This window comes from Brienomyrus brachyistius, chromosome 3 (assembly GCF_023856365.1).
Source record: "Brienomyrus brachyistius isolate T26 chromosome 3, BBRACH_0.4, whole genome shotgun sequence".
Lineage (NCBI taxonomy): Eukaryota > Metazoa > Chordata > Actinopteri > Osteoglossiformes > Mormyridae > Brienomyrus > Brienomyrus brachyistius.
Genome location: NC_064535.1, coordinates 26,737,665 through 26,753,437, shown reverse-complemented (window position 1 = coordinate 26,753,437; position 15,773 = coordinate 26,737,665). Strand labels below are relative to the sequence as shown.

At 45.9% G+C, this 15,773-nt stretch overlaps 1 protein-coding gene across 9 annotated transcripts in view; it reads right to left on the bottom strand.

Annotated features, from left to right (window-relative positions):
• Positions 1-15,773, bottom strand: part of LOC125739058 (synaptotagmin-1-like) — a 114,647-nt gene that overhangs the window by 24,826 nt on the left and 74,048 nt on the right. For all 9 annotated transcript variants that reach the window (XM_049008747.1, XM_049008742.1, XM_049008743.1 and 6 more), the window contains one exon: positions 5,553-5,753. In XM_049008747.1, the coding sequence (XP_048864704.1) occupies positions 5,553-5,727 (175 nt within the window). In that variant the 5' untranslated portion in view covers positions 5,728-5,753. The remainder of the gene's footprint in view (positions 1-5,552; positions 5,754-15,773) is intronic.

Genomic DNA, 15,773 nt, shown 5'->3' with positions numbered 1-15,773 from the left:
AGTCTCTGTGACTTTGAGGGACTGAGACGACATCAGCCCCAACTGGAAGCAGTAGAAGCTGCTGACGCAGGGCTGATTCCTCAGTCTGAGGCAGTGGGGAAAATCAATGGGCCGCTGACAAAATCGATACCCAGAATCCCCTTAAAAACATTGAAGTTCAAAGATAGCAGATCCTATGGCCTTGTGCCAGCTACAGTAATGACCTGCTTCCCAAACCAGTAATGGGGATAGCAATAGTATTCTGGATGTATCGGTAATGACCATCTCATGGTATTAGCATGAGTACACTGAGGACAAGGGCAATGGTATTAATGACAGGGTGGGGTATCGGTAATGACAAGGTTTGGTCGCAGTAATGATACTCCCGCCAGAGAGGTCGACGTGGAGCTAGACACCAATTGTGTTTTTTTTTTCCACCAGCTAATTATACTGGAATCTTCTTAAATCTAAAACCTAACAGATGGATGGAAATGAGGGGGAAAAAAATAATTCTGATACCTGATCAGCATGCAAAGTAGTTTACGAGAGCAAATTTAACTGCTCCAGGTGCAACTTGTAGCCCATATCATATTAATATAAATTTTTATTGGCAAATTACTCTGTGTGAGGCAAGGGCGCCGGTTTGGTTCCGACATCGGTATGTCCCGTTAATGGCTTTGGCCAAATGCGTGTAGCTTTGTCAGGTGCAGTGGAGCTTAATCTTTATCTGGAATTTTGGGGTTTATCAACATGGATTAGTGGCGCGAGGACGCTCCCTCGGATTAGCGTGCGCGAGGCAGGCGCCGCGGAGGGAATCCGAGAGTCAAGACGGCCAGATACGGCACCCGTTGCCACCCAGATAAGGATTATTCAAGCTGGGAAACAGAGATTCAGTGAGAAACGGCCCATTATTGGGGTATTTCTTTCCAAAAGACGGACGCTTCTCTTGACATGCCATCAAGGCCATGCTAGATTAGGCCGGCTAAGATTAGACTCCTGTATTATTTATATATGACGACTTACTCTCTATTTCAGATTATTAGTGCTGTGTGTTTAAAACTGATAAAATATGAAAGGTAATGAGACCATATTATTAAGCTCAAAAAGGCAAAAATTACATGAGATGTAATACAACTTATATTAATATACTAGCTTTTTATGGAGAAGGCTAAAATATGAATTATCACCCATAGGGGAATTGGTAAATATATATGATTAAGGCCTGGCAGAACGTAAATGTAACTAGCAGATCATCAAGCTCTGATTGTAAAACATTTAGCACCTGTGACCTCTATCTGCTAACCACGGAGTCAACAAAACAGTGCTGGCCAGCAGTATCCAGGCAGCATAAAGTATGTATATACTGTGATTTTAGTGCCCATAAGAGACACAGAGGTATTAATCTCTCAGTACGTCAGCTTGGATGCTTTATCCGCACATTTCAGCCTAAAAGCCTCTAAGCACCGGCTGCACCACTGCCGTGTGAATCACTGATATGTACCATTTTAAATGAAATCGTGTATGAAATGACATTTACTGCAATAACACAGCGCGAGCATAAACAAACTGACTCACACAGTCGGAATCTGCAGTCATTTCAATGACAATGCCAACACTAATGGACTTGGCTATCTTGTCACAGTGCAAAATTGAATAATTTCAATGCGTTTTCTCTGCTGGTAACTTATTTACGTTCCAGAATAAAACATATATTGTTGATTGACCCTAATCACTCAACATTTGCCCCAAGTGTTTGTGTATATGTGTACTAATGAGAGCTCATGGGGACTGACAAGGCTAATGAACATCTGAAGATTGTTTTAATGGCGAAGCCCATTAAAGGACACATGCATATGAGATATGCATTGCACTGCACGATGACCTATTAGCTTGTGTTGGATTCGGCACTTGTCCCAGTTGGATGGAACAGTAAGTGACTGTGGTGACATGGAAGCCATGAAATGGGCAACCGCACTATTGCGGTACTAAATTCTTGAATCTTAAACTTTAAGTAGTTAGATATCTGACTGGGCTGTGCATCCTGTATCACAAATTCAGGGATAGGGAGGGATATTGGAGGGATGTGGATACCATTATATAATGTAAAGGGGGGGGGGGCAAGGTGAGTTTGTCACAGGCCCCAGAATGTCTAGCTACTCCCCTACGGATGGGCAACCCTGGTCCTGCAGTTTCCACCCTACCGGGTTTCTGATGAACCACACTTGATCAGGTAGGATAGAAAATATGCTGGATACTGGCACTCCAGTATCAGGGTTGCCTGCTCCTCTACTAACAGATCACCCAGTTAGAGTGGTCCTGATCTGGGAGGATACACCCGTCCACCATGCACCTTTATTTAGCCTGACACTGAACAACTTGAGGCAACCTGAATCTGTGGACTGTAGAAGGAGATTCAGGAATCGATATGAAGAGCACCAGCACTTTAAGCAGACTGAGCTGGGCTTCGATTTGAACCACTTGAAGTTGGCGGGCCATCGCAATTCAAAATCATATTCAAGAATAGAACATAGCTTTGCACTGAAAATTCCTTAGCCCGGTAATTTGGTCGTACAAAACACCTGCTGGTAGAAGATCAAACAAAATATACAATAGAAAGACTCAGACATTAAAATGTGAGCCTGCCAGTTGTTAAGAGCGAGAATAACAAAGCTGGCGGGATGTAACTTTGTAGACATTTCATGGTTGGTTACCGCACAAAGGTGCCTTAAAAATTTAAGTCGGAAGTACCCGGGAAGATTAAATTAACTAGTTTCGCGGCCAGCTGGAGAGATTTTCGGTGAACTGCATTTAGCACTAACCCTTGGTGTGGCTGTAAATAGTGACGCCATCTGCCACCTCTGCAGGTGACATTTCAGGCAAACTTAAGGTATCTAGCTAGCATGGTAGCACTAACATATTAAGCTCAATTTTAAAGCTAAAACTGACCCACAGAAAAGTACTGGGAGCAGCAGTAGAACAATCAGCCAGCTTGTAAACTAAACTGACTCTTAGATATTAAGTTATACTGTTACGTTACAGTGTACTGTTACATGGATGAGTTAGTAGTCACACGTCTAAAATTATGTAACAGTCTGTCCCTCAAGTTGTGAGCGATTAGGGGCTTGAGGGTCTTCATTATCACACCACGATTTCCATAATTCCAGCTCTGAAAGTGATCTTTACACATCGAAGGTATGGGTGACTCGGCGCTTTTTTGCAGCTGGTTGGAGAGTAGGTGTTGTAAGTAAGTGTTATAAACGCCACAGAAACCCAGAGACAGCCAAGAGCCTCTGACCAGACAGACATCTACTGCTGGGGGGTGATTTTGAGGGTCATTGTGAGCTTGAAGATTATCCTAGGTAGCAGAAGGCAGGGGACACCCTGGACGGGATACCAGTGCAACGTGGAGCATGTAATGAGGCATTGAAAGAATTTAAGTAAACGGTGACTGCTGGACCAGACGTCTTGGAGACCACAGCGGAGAGATGGGGATGTTTGTGTTCCGTCTTGTGTGCTTAACTACCCTACAGGTCTAGTGGCGAATTTGCGACGTGCTCGCTTCATATGTAACCTTGTCGGAAAATCGCTGCTGAACGATGGGTCGCAGTGCTACGACGTGTGCCATGAGATGCTCGAAGATGCCATTATGTAGGCCTCATCACCTCCTTTGCAGAAGATATGGGTTTCTTTCACAGCCAGCGGGCAAGCGGACATGGAGCAATTTCATTCCCGGTGGGCGGCCGACAATATAACAGACAGACGGCGCGGGTCCGTTCCCCGGAAGGAGCCACGAGACGCAGGGGAAGTGGGTGCCGTAATTGCGCCCTCGGGGAGGAACGAGTTGCGCACGTGGGTTGCCAAGAGTCGCAAGCCGACGCAATTGTGACAGCAGCGTATCGGTAAACGAGCCTTGGTTACCCACCGTGCTATTATAGCTCATCACCCAGCAGAATCACTAGCATAGTAATCACTGGCGAGCCACAGACCAACTTTAGCTTCTGTACTGTCCCCAAAGCGGCCCAGGAGCCCACTTATCCAAATCCAGCCTTTCAGAACTGTACCTTCCGGACAATTCTGCATCCAGAGTCAACCACCAACAGCAGGAATTTGACGTCTGTGCGCAGCGTGCTCGAAACGTTAGTGCATGGGACGGCTTTTGCCGCGAGGTGTTTTCGGCTGGTTCCACTGCACGGAGCTATCGCCTGCCAGACTTAATGTAATTCTTGTGTAACTACGTATGTGGGAAGTAGCCAGATTTTTTTGAGTCGTGCTGTGCGGTGATGACCGTGTAAGCCGTTCCAAATTAGAGCATCAGTCAGATGATTAAATAATAATAGTAATAATACCGCTTTACAGCGTGACGCATTAACATTCCAGACGCCTCCATGGATAACCCGTTTTACTATCACAGTTCGTTTCCTGAGCCTCCGGGAGACCCTTGTAGCTTTTCTGCAAAGCACTGCTTCACTGCTTCACTGCTTTCCACATGTTCTCCCAGCGACTGCTTCAAAGTGGAGAAAATTGGCCACCGACCTGCTTTTTGTACAAATAAATGGGTAGTTACTGTAGGATGGCGTCTGAGGAGTTTCGACGGGACTGGGGAGAACAGCTGCGCGTTCGGTTGGAGTCGATGCCAGCGCTTAACCGGAGCCCGCTCGCGAAAATCCGGATGCCGGAGCTTAATTGGTGTAATTTATGGGAAAAGTTATTTTCGAAAGAAACAAGAATCATTTCCTGCCTTTGGCATTTCCTCACGTAAATCTGCTAAAAGAACCGTGGCGAACATTTGTCCCTCAGACACTTCAGTTCTCAGCATTTTTCGAGAAAAAACTTTCCATACTTATTTGATGTGCATGGTGCTTTTGTAGAGGAGCAAATTCATGGAAATGAAAAGCCACCAAAAGTGTACTAAAATCAGCCAGTAAATCCCTCCTCTCTTTGACACTCTTCATAAAAAATCCCAGGCTGTGTGACATCTGAGATACACTACTGTGCGGAATCTTAGGCAGTCAAAGAAAACAGTTAAGGCTCAATCTGGACAGTTAGTGTATATTTGCTCAGGAAAAATGCAACATACGACATTACAGCATATGGAAATTAACTGTAACAATAAAAAATAAGCAAGAATTTATTCTGTTCTTTAAAAAGTTACTTATATCTTGCTGGATGGCTAGATGAACACCACCTCAGTTCCCAAGCCTCTCCTCAGGGGCACCTCAGCCATTCCAAGTATTTATTAAATTTCACCACCAGTTCTGTTAATTAATTACTGTAATTAGTTAAGTAAAAGAATGAGGTATTGATTAGCCAAACAAGGATTGTTAATGGTACATGTACTGGACATGGGTGTACTGGACGATTGCTGCAAATCCTGAGGCGACTTTAAGAGAGGTTTTGAAATGACTAAGCTGACACACAGACATAATACCATAGTTTTACACCATCATGAAGATCATTTAAACATAATTTTCTTTGATTGCCTAAGACTTTTGCACAGTGCTGTATATATATTTAGCTACATAAAATCCACCCAATCAACAGCACTGAATTGTTCACCAGGCTTAGATGCTCACGTGGGATTTTGTGGAGCTCATTCATGAACTTGTCCTTCAGCTTGGAGAAGGCCTCGTCCTTGGGTTTGCTCGCACCCTGCCCGGTGGCGTCCGTGCTGTTGGAGGCGGCGGAGGCGGAGGAGGTGCTGGTAGGCGCGGGTGCGACCGCCAGGGCTTCCCTTCGACTCTCGGTCATGGTGGCTCTGGGCGGCCAGCCAGATGCTGGAGGAGGCAAAGGAATGAGGTCATAGACGATCGACCCCAAAACAGGATGCGTAATACTCGTACATTTATGTAAAGATAAAGATAAACACAAAGAAAACCGCAACCACGATGAAGAGTAATATATTGTGCTGCTTTCTGATGGCTTCTGGCAAATGGTTAAACAGCAGAAAAACCTTATTTAACTGAGATGTTTTTCCTGGAGCTAAGTAGGCGTAGTTGGAGGGGTTGCATGTATGGTTGGGCTGACATGTGTGTCTGTGCACGTGTGTGTGGGATCACTGTCTGGGGAGCTTGCAGCAGATAATAAAAGAGAGCAAGAGTTCCAGAACTCCAGCTTGAAGCCTCATCACCATAGTAACCTACAATAATTGGTCCAATGAAGGGAAAGCTTGTTATAAGATCGCACCCAACTAGACATTCATACTCACAGCAGGGAACGATTTTTTTTCCCTTGTTTTTTTCTTGTTTTTTTGAAAAAATATATCTTTTTGATTTCACAGCGTCCATGTGAATTGCAGTTTAGAGACAGTACAGCAAAACAACACAACAAAAACACAAACAACAATGCTGCTGTTTTTGCATAAAGTGATTCGGAATGAATGAAAAAGAAGTTGAGATTCAAAGGGGAATTTCACTCAAATTTTCGATTTGAAGATTCAATGCAGAGTCAAGATGACAGACAGTAACAGGACAATGAGCACAGACGTGAGACATCATGCGGATGTCATGATCTGTCAAAGGCAGGTCCTTCCTCCAAACCAGCAACTGCCTGTTTGCTTGGGGGGGACGACTTTCAGTGAGCATCCAGATAATAAACAGCATCCAGACAAGAAGGATAATACGAAGTCTATGAAGCACAGAGAAGACGGTCCTCCTTTGAAGCAACAGTGTGTAGCTACACGCTCAGGGGACGGTGGACACATTGACTCCGAGCTGATCTATGACTAACTCCAGACTATGTTTCTTTGTTCAGGATCAGTCTAGGTTTGCTGAGGGCCACTTATCCAAAGTGCAGACATTGAAATGGCAGAAGGCTCCTGGTTTTTTTGAATCTCTTACACAAATCTGTGCTATAGTCGGTTTCATGTGCAAGATGTGTCCAGCATTAACAGAATAAGAAGACATGGGAGGAGGACTGCAAAAGATTTCGCACAAGTTCTCCATCCATCCATCCATCCATCCATCCATCCATCCATCCATCCCAATGACTTATCCAGTACAGGGCAGTGGAACACTTTGGACAGAAAGCCAGCCTATCACAGGATCCAATAAAGCCTATCTCCCTCCCCAGTTTTCATTCTAAAATAGTACTCAACAGCTCTTGATCACAGTAGTCACACCAAGTCTGCTGCAGTGCCATCACACATAGCCAGTGCCCTCCAACAAGCACCCTAAAAGCCGCTTCACTTCGAAACTGCACTCAGAGCTCCATAGCAATTCTACCACCAACTAGAGAAATCTCTCACCTGTAGGAAGTGCTGATTCATAGCCCCCGGACCCTCCCCTATGAAGGAAGAGATGGTGAAGGGCTGGACAATACAACCCAGACTTCCAACTCCGCCTGAACCACAGAGTTTGCACTGAGATCAAGAAAATGCATTTTTATTTCATCTCCCATGCTATACTGCAGCTTATGTTTGTTGGAGATTGAGTGGAGAGAAATGTCACACCTTTGATAATTCTTCCATCAGCTACTCGGAGGTGGGGGTTGCAGTACGCAGAAAGCACTTCAAGGCCGATCAAGCACCTTGAGCTACATTAATGCCCCTTCCCGCATAGATTATGTGGGCGTTGTTTTCTTCAGCCATTGAAAGGAGCTCAGAGGAATCGGGGTTACGATTTGATATTTTGATTTTTCTGAATGTCTATTTAAAAGTGGCACTAATGCACACCTGCCAAAGCGTGCCGTTTTTGCACTCTAACCTTACAGCGGTGAGTCAGAGACGTGAACAAAAGGCAGAACACAAAAGGCAGTAATTACATGCAGGAGTAAGGGAGAGAAGCACACTCTGTTCTGAGCAAATTAGCGGCGTGAAGGCAAATCTGAGTGGCTGCAAAGTTGTTGTCGGAATCAACCGCAGATCCGTCCTAAAAGCCGTAAATCGACGTTAAGCTACGGCCTCGGTTCTGCGATTTGTCAGTGGAACTCGCAGAAAGTCAGCATCCACTGGGCCGCAAGAGCAAGCGTCCAAGAAGTGGACGAGTCCGCTGTCTGCAGTCATGTGCTTGACACGCGACGCCCACTCGCTACATGACTCCTGGCCTGGCGTTTGTGATCTCCGCGGCGCCTCCCTGTGTCGCCATGCGTTTCACACCTCCCCAGCGTCCACGCCAACACCCACAAGTTTGGGACTCTCACGCTATCGCCATAAATTCGTGTTCATACTACCCCAGCACACAGAACGGCACTTAAACACAGCAACACGACAAACAGGGCAGGGATTTTTGCTATCAGCTATGAAATACCAGCCATGAAAGATATCATACAGGCAGGATCTGAAGACACAGTACCATTCTTTATCAGTGCAAAAATAACAATACTACTAAAACTGAAGTGTTTATGCCACCACCCCCCCCCCCCCCGCCCTTTCACAATGACCCCTATGGACATGGAGCAGCATTTTGGCATAAATGAAATGCAGTGAAAACAATAAACTGAATAGAGATGGGGAATCACTCTGAGCTTCTGCTTTAGGTTTGCACAATCAATTGATGGTAAAGTGCCATGGCTGTCCGGATCCCGCACCAACAACCATACCGGTGCGGGGAAAAAGGTGATTTGGTAAAACAGTACTGGGCAACTCCACATCGACACTGAAATCATCTCACTGTCGCTCCCAGATCATCTGCAAATTACACCCATTTGCGCCTGCAGGAATGTACGTTTTTTTTTAGTTTAATCTTGATATTTGTGTGAATTATAATGTGTTTGCTTTAATAGAGGGATAAATTAATTATCACAGCAAAAAGACATTATTTTGATCTAGGGGGGATGCTAACTATGTAATTAGACCATAAAGTAAAGTAAAGTAAAAAAAAAAAAAAGTACATAATGTGAATGTATATTATATCGGGAAGCACAGCACATCCAATAATTAACTACACTTCATTGAATTTGGAGATAATCATCAGGCAAATGAAAATTGAAGGTTTGAAATGAATGCCCATCACTGGATTTTAATTTGGGGAAGGCTTTCGTTTGCATTATCTGAGCAAATGCTTTAGCTTTATCTTCAAAGAAACAGGGAAACTTTTCGTGCTTAAACAAAAGTAAAGAAAGGAAAATTCCCTCAGGTTCTCAGGAGTGACTCTGTGGGAACCTCAGCGCACATTTGCATAAGTCCACGTTACTTTTAACTGCCACACTTTCATGAAATCCTGTTTTATAATAGATAAGTAATCGCGTTAACCAAATCTAGCATACAACAATTTATGCTAAACACTGGTCTTTCTCTTATTATCCTTCAAACACTTAGATTAAAGAGTAGTGCTGGGGGCAGTGTGTCAAATGCAGAGTAGTAAAAGTTAGCATATAGTGTAAGAGGATCCTTCAGAAAGTCATTAATGCCTTTGGAGTGTTACTGAAAGAGGTTCTTCACAGAGGCAGAGGTCAGGGTTAAACGCCCTCTAGTTGTGATGGCTGCCCTTCTGGCTATTGGGAAACATAGCTACCTTTCTAAGATGACCAGTCCATTGGCTTCAGGGATGACTCCAAGTCAAGCGAGAGGGTAAGATGAAGTTAGAGTCATATCTTTGTGGGGACTCTCCATACATTTCTATGAATGGAACCCTAATCCTTAGGCACTTTTAGTTCTTTGATCACAGTCACAGATTTTTTTAAAATTGAGGTCGTTCGTGGGAGGGCCAAAAAAATGTCCCCACAAGGTATAAAGGTTTTATCACATTGTTGGGAAATCTGGTCCTCCGGTTCCCGCGATGTAATATATACATAACCCCCCCATTCCCAAACACATACAAAGTTCAGGTTGACTTTCAGGGCCCACCTTTGGCTATTAACCTCACCAGGGACAGAGACTGGGACGGTCCTATTAACTGAAAGCTTTTGGCTTACCTCCTGTGAGCTAAGCTGAATCCAGAGTGTAAACTGCTGGCCACACCAAACGCTCTGCCAGCGCTTAGCTTCAAGGACTAACTAGCAGCAGGCCTGAGCTCTTCACCATCCTAATGCCAAGAGCCATTTAAGATGGGGGACATAAAATAGGCCATAATTTATACAGAAGGGCCAACCTGTCACGGGCCGGCTCGCGATCGCCTGGTGAGCGGGCAGAGAGGCGAGCGGGCAGAGAGGCGAGCGGGCAGAGAGGCGAGTGGGCAGAGAGGCGAGTGAGTGGAAGCAGGCACACAGGCAAGGTTCGGGAAACCAGGGTTTACTTGGAACAGGCGCGGACAAACGCTGGGTAACATCACACGCTGACTGACATCAATGACGGACCAGGGAAACCGGGGAGACCAGGACTTAAATACACAGGACTAAATCAAAGTAACTAGACAAAGCTGGAGACGATCAGGGAAATACACGTGGGTAATCAGGGGGCGTGGTACACACAAGGAGCGGACGAGCCGGGCATGACACAACCTCATTAGCCAATAATATGTTTTGAATTGGTGAGCGGCAAGGGGAGGATGCACACCAGGGACCAATCAGCTTTCAGCTGGGGCTAGTCCCCTATGGAATACAGAAAGGTCCCCTCTCTCTCTTAAACGGGGTGAGGTGAGGTGAGGTGTGTTATTCCTGGTCTTTGGTTGGTTGCCACGGATAAGGGTCAGCAGGTCCTTCTGGGCTGAGCTGACTTGGGATCTCGGGATGCGGCATTTTAATGGTAATGCACTTGCCGACGGCAGAGGGCTCCCACTAAGTATTTTCCCATCCCTGCTGCCTGGCAGGCAGACCGGCCAATCCACAAGCAGGAGACCTCATAATTAATAACCGCCTTTCATCAGCCGCAGGATACTGGGAAATTTCCTGTGTAACTGGCTTGGGATGCTTTGCAGAAAATCACCTTTTCTACAGATACAATTCTGCAAGGCCCTTAAGCACATGGCTGGGGTACCGTACAGAATGTGCAGTAAGCTAGTTTTACCGTGGATGGGATGAGAGGGCAGTGCAGTATACATGGGTGCCCCCTCCCATGAAATGGACAGTGTGCTGTTACAGTAATTCACACCTAAAGGTTGTGGGTTTGTGTCCAGCGCTTTATGTGTGAGTGTTGGGTTTTGACCCTTTTTGTGTCTTAAGGTCACTAAATCATTTTGCTTGGGGGGGAGGGGCTGACCACTGGAGACAGGTGGAGCAGACTGGTGAGTCATGTTATGAAGGGGAGGGGCAGGAATCAAGGACAGGGCAGGGGCAGGAATCAACAAAATGTAAGGGTGCCAACAAACAACAGGGATTGAGAAATACCACACACTAAACTCTAGCCGAGAGGCAGAGATTCCCCGATTTACTGCCGTCCAGATATTGCGGCTCTGGGGGTGGCTGTTTAATAGCCACTGTAAATGGGTTGGCTTTGACTCTGAAGATTTCCTGGCTACCAGCGCATTCACCGCGTAATTACAGGGGCTGACCCCTGGGCTGCAGCGGGTGATGAAGAAAAGTTCGGCATCCCTCGCTTCTAGCCCCACACATCCCACGAACCGCATCCAGGCCGACTCACCGGCGCCTACTGGAACCTGCCAAGTGCAATGGCCCGCAAATTAAGGGTTCTCTGGGCCGAGGAGGAGAGTCACTTCTATGCGTAGCAGTCTATTAAAGCAGGTTTAATCCATGGTCACATGACAGGCTGCTAGGCAGAGGTGACCACATCTTGACAGCGGTGGGAATTACAGTGAGTTAATTACATTGTCAATGAGTTAAACAACTGCTCTGTTTTCTTTACTGGACCATGCTGGTTGGTTCTGTTAATTTACATTCAAAGCGCTTTTTCCCAATAACATAAAAGTGATTAGTTGTCATTGTTGACACACCACAGCACACAGTGCACAACAACGAAACGTGTCCTCTGCATTTAACCCATAAGTGACATCGTGACATAGCAGGGGGCAGCTAATTCAGCAAGGAGCAGCGCTTGGGGGCGGTACCTTGCTCAGGGTACCTCAGTGGTTCTTTGCTGGTTGGGATTCAAGAAACTCTTTAATTAAAAATGTGTTTCACTAACCATCAGATGACCACAGAAAATTTAAAAAACTTAAAAAAAAACATCATACCAGGAGAGTGCTAGAGATTTTGGGTCCCATGAAAGCATATCAATTTGGGCCCCCAACCCAGACCAATCCCATTATCTTCCAATTGTTTTATGTCCCCTGCATCCCTCCCCTCCCCCCATGCTTTTCGGTGCCATTGCATCCTAATGCCAGTCAGACAAATCAACACAAGATGTAAAATATGGCATCAATATTCTCCTTCCTGATTGGTCAGTCTTCCCCAAAACACTCCCGCCCTCTTTCCCATGGGCTTTCCTCAGTATTCTGCCCTCCTGAGGAGAATCAGCAGAACTAAACAGGAAGTAAGAAACTCGGCAGGCAGGCAGGAAAACTGGGTCCTGACCTGGTCCGATGCGGATTGCGTGCCGACCCTCTGCTGCCACCGTGCTGTGAGGAGGACCCTCCGACTTCACTGTCGCTTCATGTGTTTCTTTATTAGCCCTTTCACTCATTCCATTGTGAAATCCTAACAAGGCCTGGGATAGCGTAGGAGAGCAGATGCCCCAAGAACAGATGCATGAAATCAATCCAAACCCGGTGGACTGGTGCATCTGTAGATGACAGTCCTCATATGGCACCAGTCACTGACAGTCACTGACATCAGCCGGGTGGCATCAGGGAAGTGCTGAAGCAAATGCCAGAACGCTGGAGGTCAGGTGCCCACGGCAGCGCCGAATACACACGGTACGTGATTACTTTCCGGAAGGTTCTGCGACTGTGTGTATATCGATTAAAGTATATGAGCAGGAAATATAACGCACCTTCAGTATCTGTTACCTGTCCCCCCCCCACCTTCTTTAGTGGAATTGTTTCCTTATTTCTCTTGAAGCCCGTGTCACCATAAAGAGAGACAAAAATTGTCCCCAAGCAGAGGGACGGGGACAATTCTCTGCACCACCATCGCCGGGGTCTCATGTCCCTTTCTCAGCTTCATCTCCAAGCCTCCAAACCACGGCACGTTGCTCCAGGTGCCGTGCAAACCATCCCAGAGGCTTTTCTCTTTTTGTTTCTGACTGAGAACTCCAAACACACACCAGGCTTTTAAGTCTGACAGAAATCTGACGGCTCACTGCAAATTTTCAAGCAATCATCATTCCCCAGGTCTTAAGCGACTGGGAAAAATAATGGTTTTCATCGGTGGCTGTCCGCCCGGCCTCCACCAGCCATTTGAGTGAGTTGCTGTGGTTCAATTCTCCTCTCTCGCCCACTTTCTCATCTGGCCGACGAAAGATCTGCCCTGATGGAGACAAACAGCAGTTTTCTGACACGGGCTCAGGAAAAAAAATGAAGCTTGTCTCAGTTCGTGATAAACACTTCAGTTAAAATCACATCAAGTTTCTTGGCGACCAGCCAATCTAGAGTCCAATGTGACACCATTCACACTCGTACTCACGTACTAATTACTGTTGCAGTTCAGTTCTGGTTAGGTCCAGGAACAGAAAAGAAAGTGGCCTCTTTCATAAAAATAAGTTGAATTCTGCCGCGCTGATATTAAGCTGAATGTTATGAATGCTACTCAATATATGACAGGCCAGGATGGCGATAATACGATACGTCACCTTGTCGAGTCACGTGTATGCAGAATGTGAGGTGGGACAGACTGCAAAGCAATGTCACGCTGTTGGACAGAGAAGAGTTCAGTTCGATTCAGGGTGTAACAAGTGGAATGAGAGGGTTCATCACTGAGATAAAGTAATCTCCTCTGTCCTGTGAGGGAATTCGACAAATACCTTGTGTGGAAGAAATGGAACAGAATTCAATAATGCCGTCATGTTGTACAGATCTCATTTTCACTAACATGGAAGAAACAACAAAAGTGGTTTCTGTCTTGCGATTATCCTGTGAATTAATTGTGACAGTGACAGCATTTATAAATAATCATCATTTATATAATGTGAGTGATGGTTTGACATAGAAGAAATGGTTGGAAGCTGTGTGTATGTGTGTGTGTGTGTGTGTGCCCACCTGTGTGTGTGTGTGCCCACCTTGGTATGTGTGTGTGTGTGTGTGTGTGTGTGCCCACCTGTGTGTGTGTGTGCCCACCTTGATATGTGTGTGTGTGTGTGTGTGCATGCCCACCTGTGTGTGTGTGTGCCCACCTTGGTATGTGTGTGTGTGTGTGTGCATGCCCACCTGTGTGTGTGTGTGTGCCCACCTTGGTATGTGTGTGTGTGTGTGTGCATGCCCACCTGTGTGTGTGTGTGTGTGTGTGTGTGAGTATGCGTGTGTGTGTGTGTATGTGTGTGTGTGTGTGCATGCCCACCTGTGTGTGTGTGTGTGAGTGTGTGTGTGTGTGTGTGTGTGAGTATGTGTGTGGCAGAGGAAAGGTCCACAAAGTAGAAAGCCAGACCAGTGCTGAATATATGGGTGCTCAGAAAGGCTCTATCCAGAGAAGGGCTGTATACAGAGGCTGGACCATAGGGGCATCAACCCAACTAAAAGCTGATTGGCTCCTGGAGCACCCCTTCCCCAGTCATCATTGGCTAATGATTAGGTTGGCTCTTCTGTACAAATTACAGTCCCACTTATGCTTCAACTAAATCCTAGAATTGTCCTCGATTCAGAGTCAAACATCCTGAGCAGGACACAGCAGTGCTGTCCCAGGTTCTGAACCGTCATCTGCATGCTGTGACGCTCTCCATGGTCCTGACATCCCAGAGTCACGGAGAAAGGCCAGTGTGCTGCCAGTGTGCTGCCAGTGACAACGCTTGCATTGCATTGCAGCTGGACTTGGACCATAACACACTCCCTCTCTCTATTCCTATTTTATTTACATTTTATTTAACAGAAACTCATGAAGATTTGAATCCTCAAACCAATCTGTACCATCCCTGCTAGCACTGATTTTCCCCGACTTAGTTACACTTAAACTTGATAATGAAGAGAAACATTTATATCTAAAGAGGAAATAGCCATCCACAGCACAGGCCAGAACATAAAGACCATCCATAGAGTACTGACAGTTTTGGGGAAGAAGGGCTTCTCACTGGACGTCTTCCAATCTATGAATGAGTGAGTGAATGAATGAATGTACCACTGAACGTTTATATAGTGCTTTTCAAAAATTCTATTCTGTTTTCCCCAAGAGATGGTTAACCAGTCCACCAGTGAGGTGTCTGCTGTCTTCACCACCCACTGGTGGAGAGAAGAGAAACGGAAACATACACACACACACACACACACACACACACACACACACACACACACACACAGGGCTGAGTCATCATAGCAAGCTCATACACACACACAAAAACACACATACACAATTCATTCTTATATCATCACAATAAACACGTACAGCAGTGGACTTTGGGCTTGACACCAAGGTCTCAAGGCTCCTCAGTCAAAAAACGCTTCCAGTTGCCTATTTCCACCACAATACCCATTGCTCCCAACCAGACACCTCACACAAAAACGCTAGCAGGCCGCCATTACCGCGCTACGTCCTGCATCTCAGACCCTCAGAGTGAGGTATATTTACAGATAAAGAGAGAGGCTAGATAAACAGTCATGGAGGCTTTACCATTTTTTTAGGTTTGACTGAAAAGACTAAACAAGAACGGGCCCTCTGAAAACCACTTTAGAGTAATGCAGTGCAATTAATACTACAAACAGAAGAGAGAGCGATTTGGCAAATTCATTTTGCAGTAACAACACTGATAAAGTGGGTGTGCGGCTCTGACGATGTGGCGCGGCAAGGCCCAGAATAAGATCGCCGTCAGATCAGTCTAACTGTGAGATCTTCGTGTGACGGAGGTGAAGAAGGACAACGGCAGACAAACTTCAAAGGAGGGA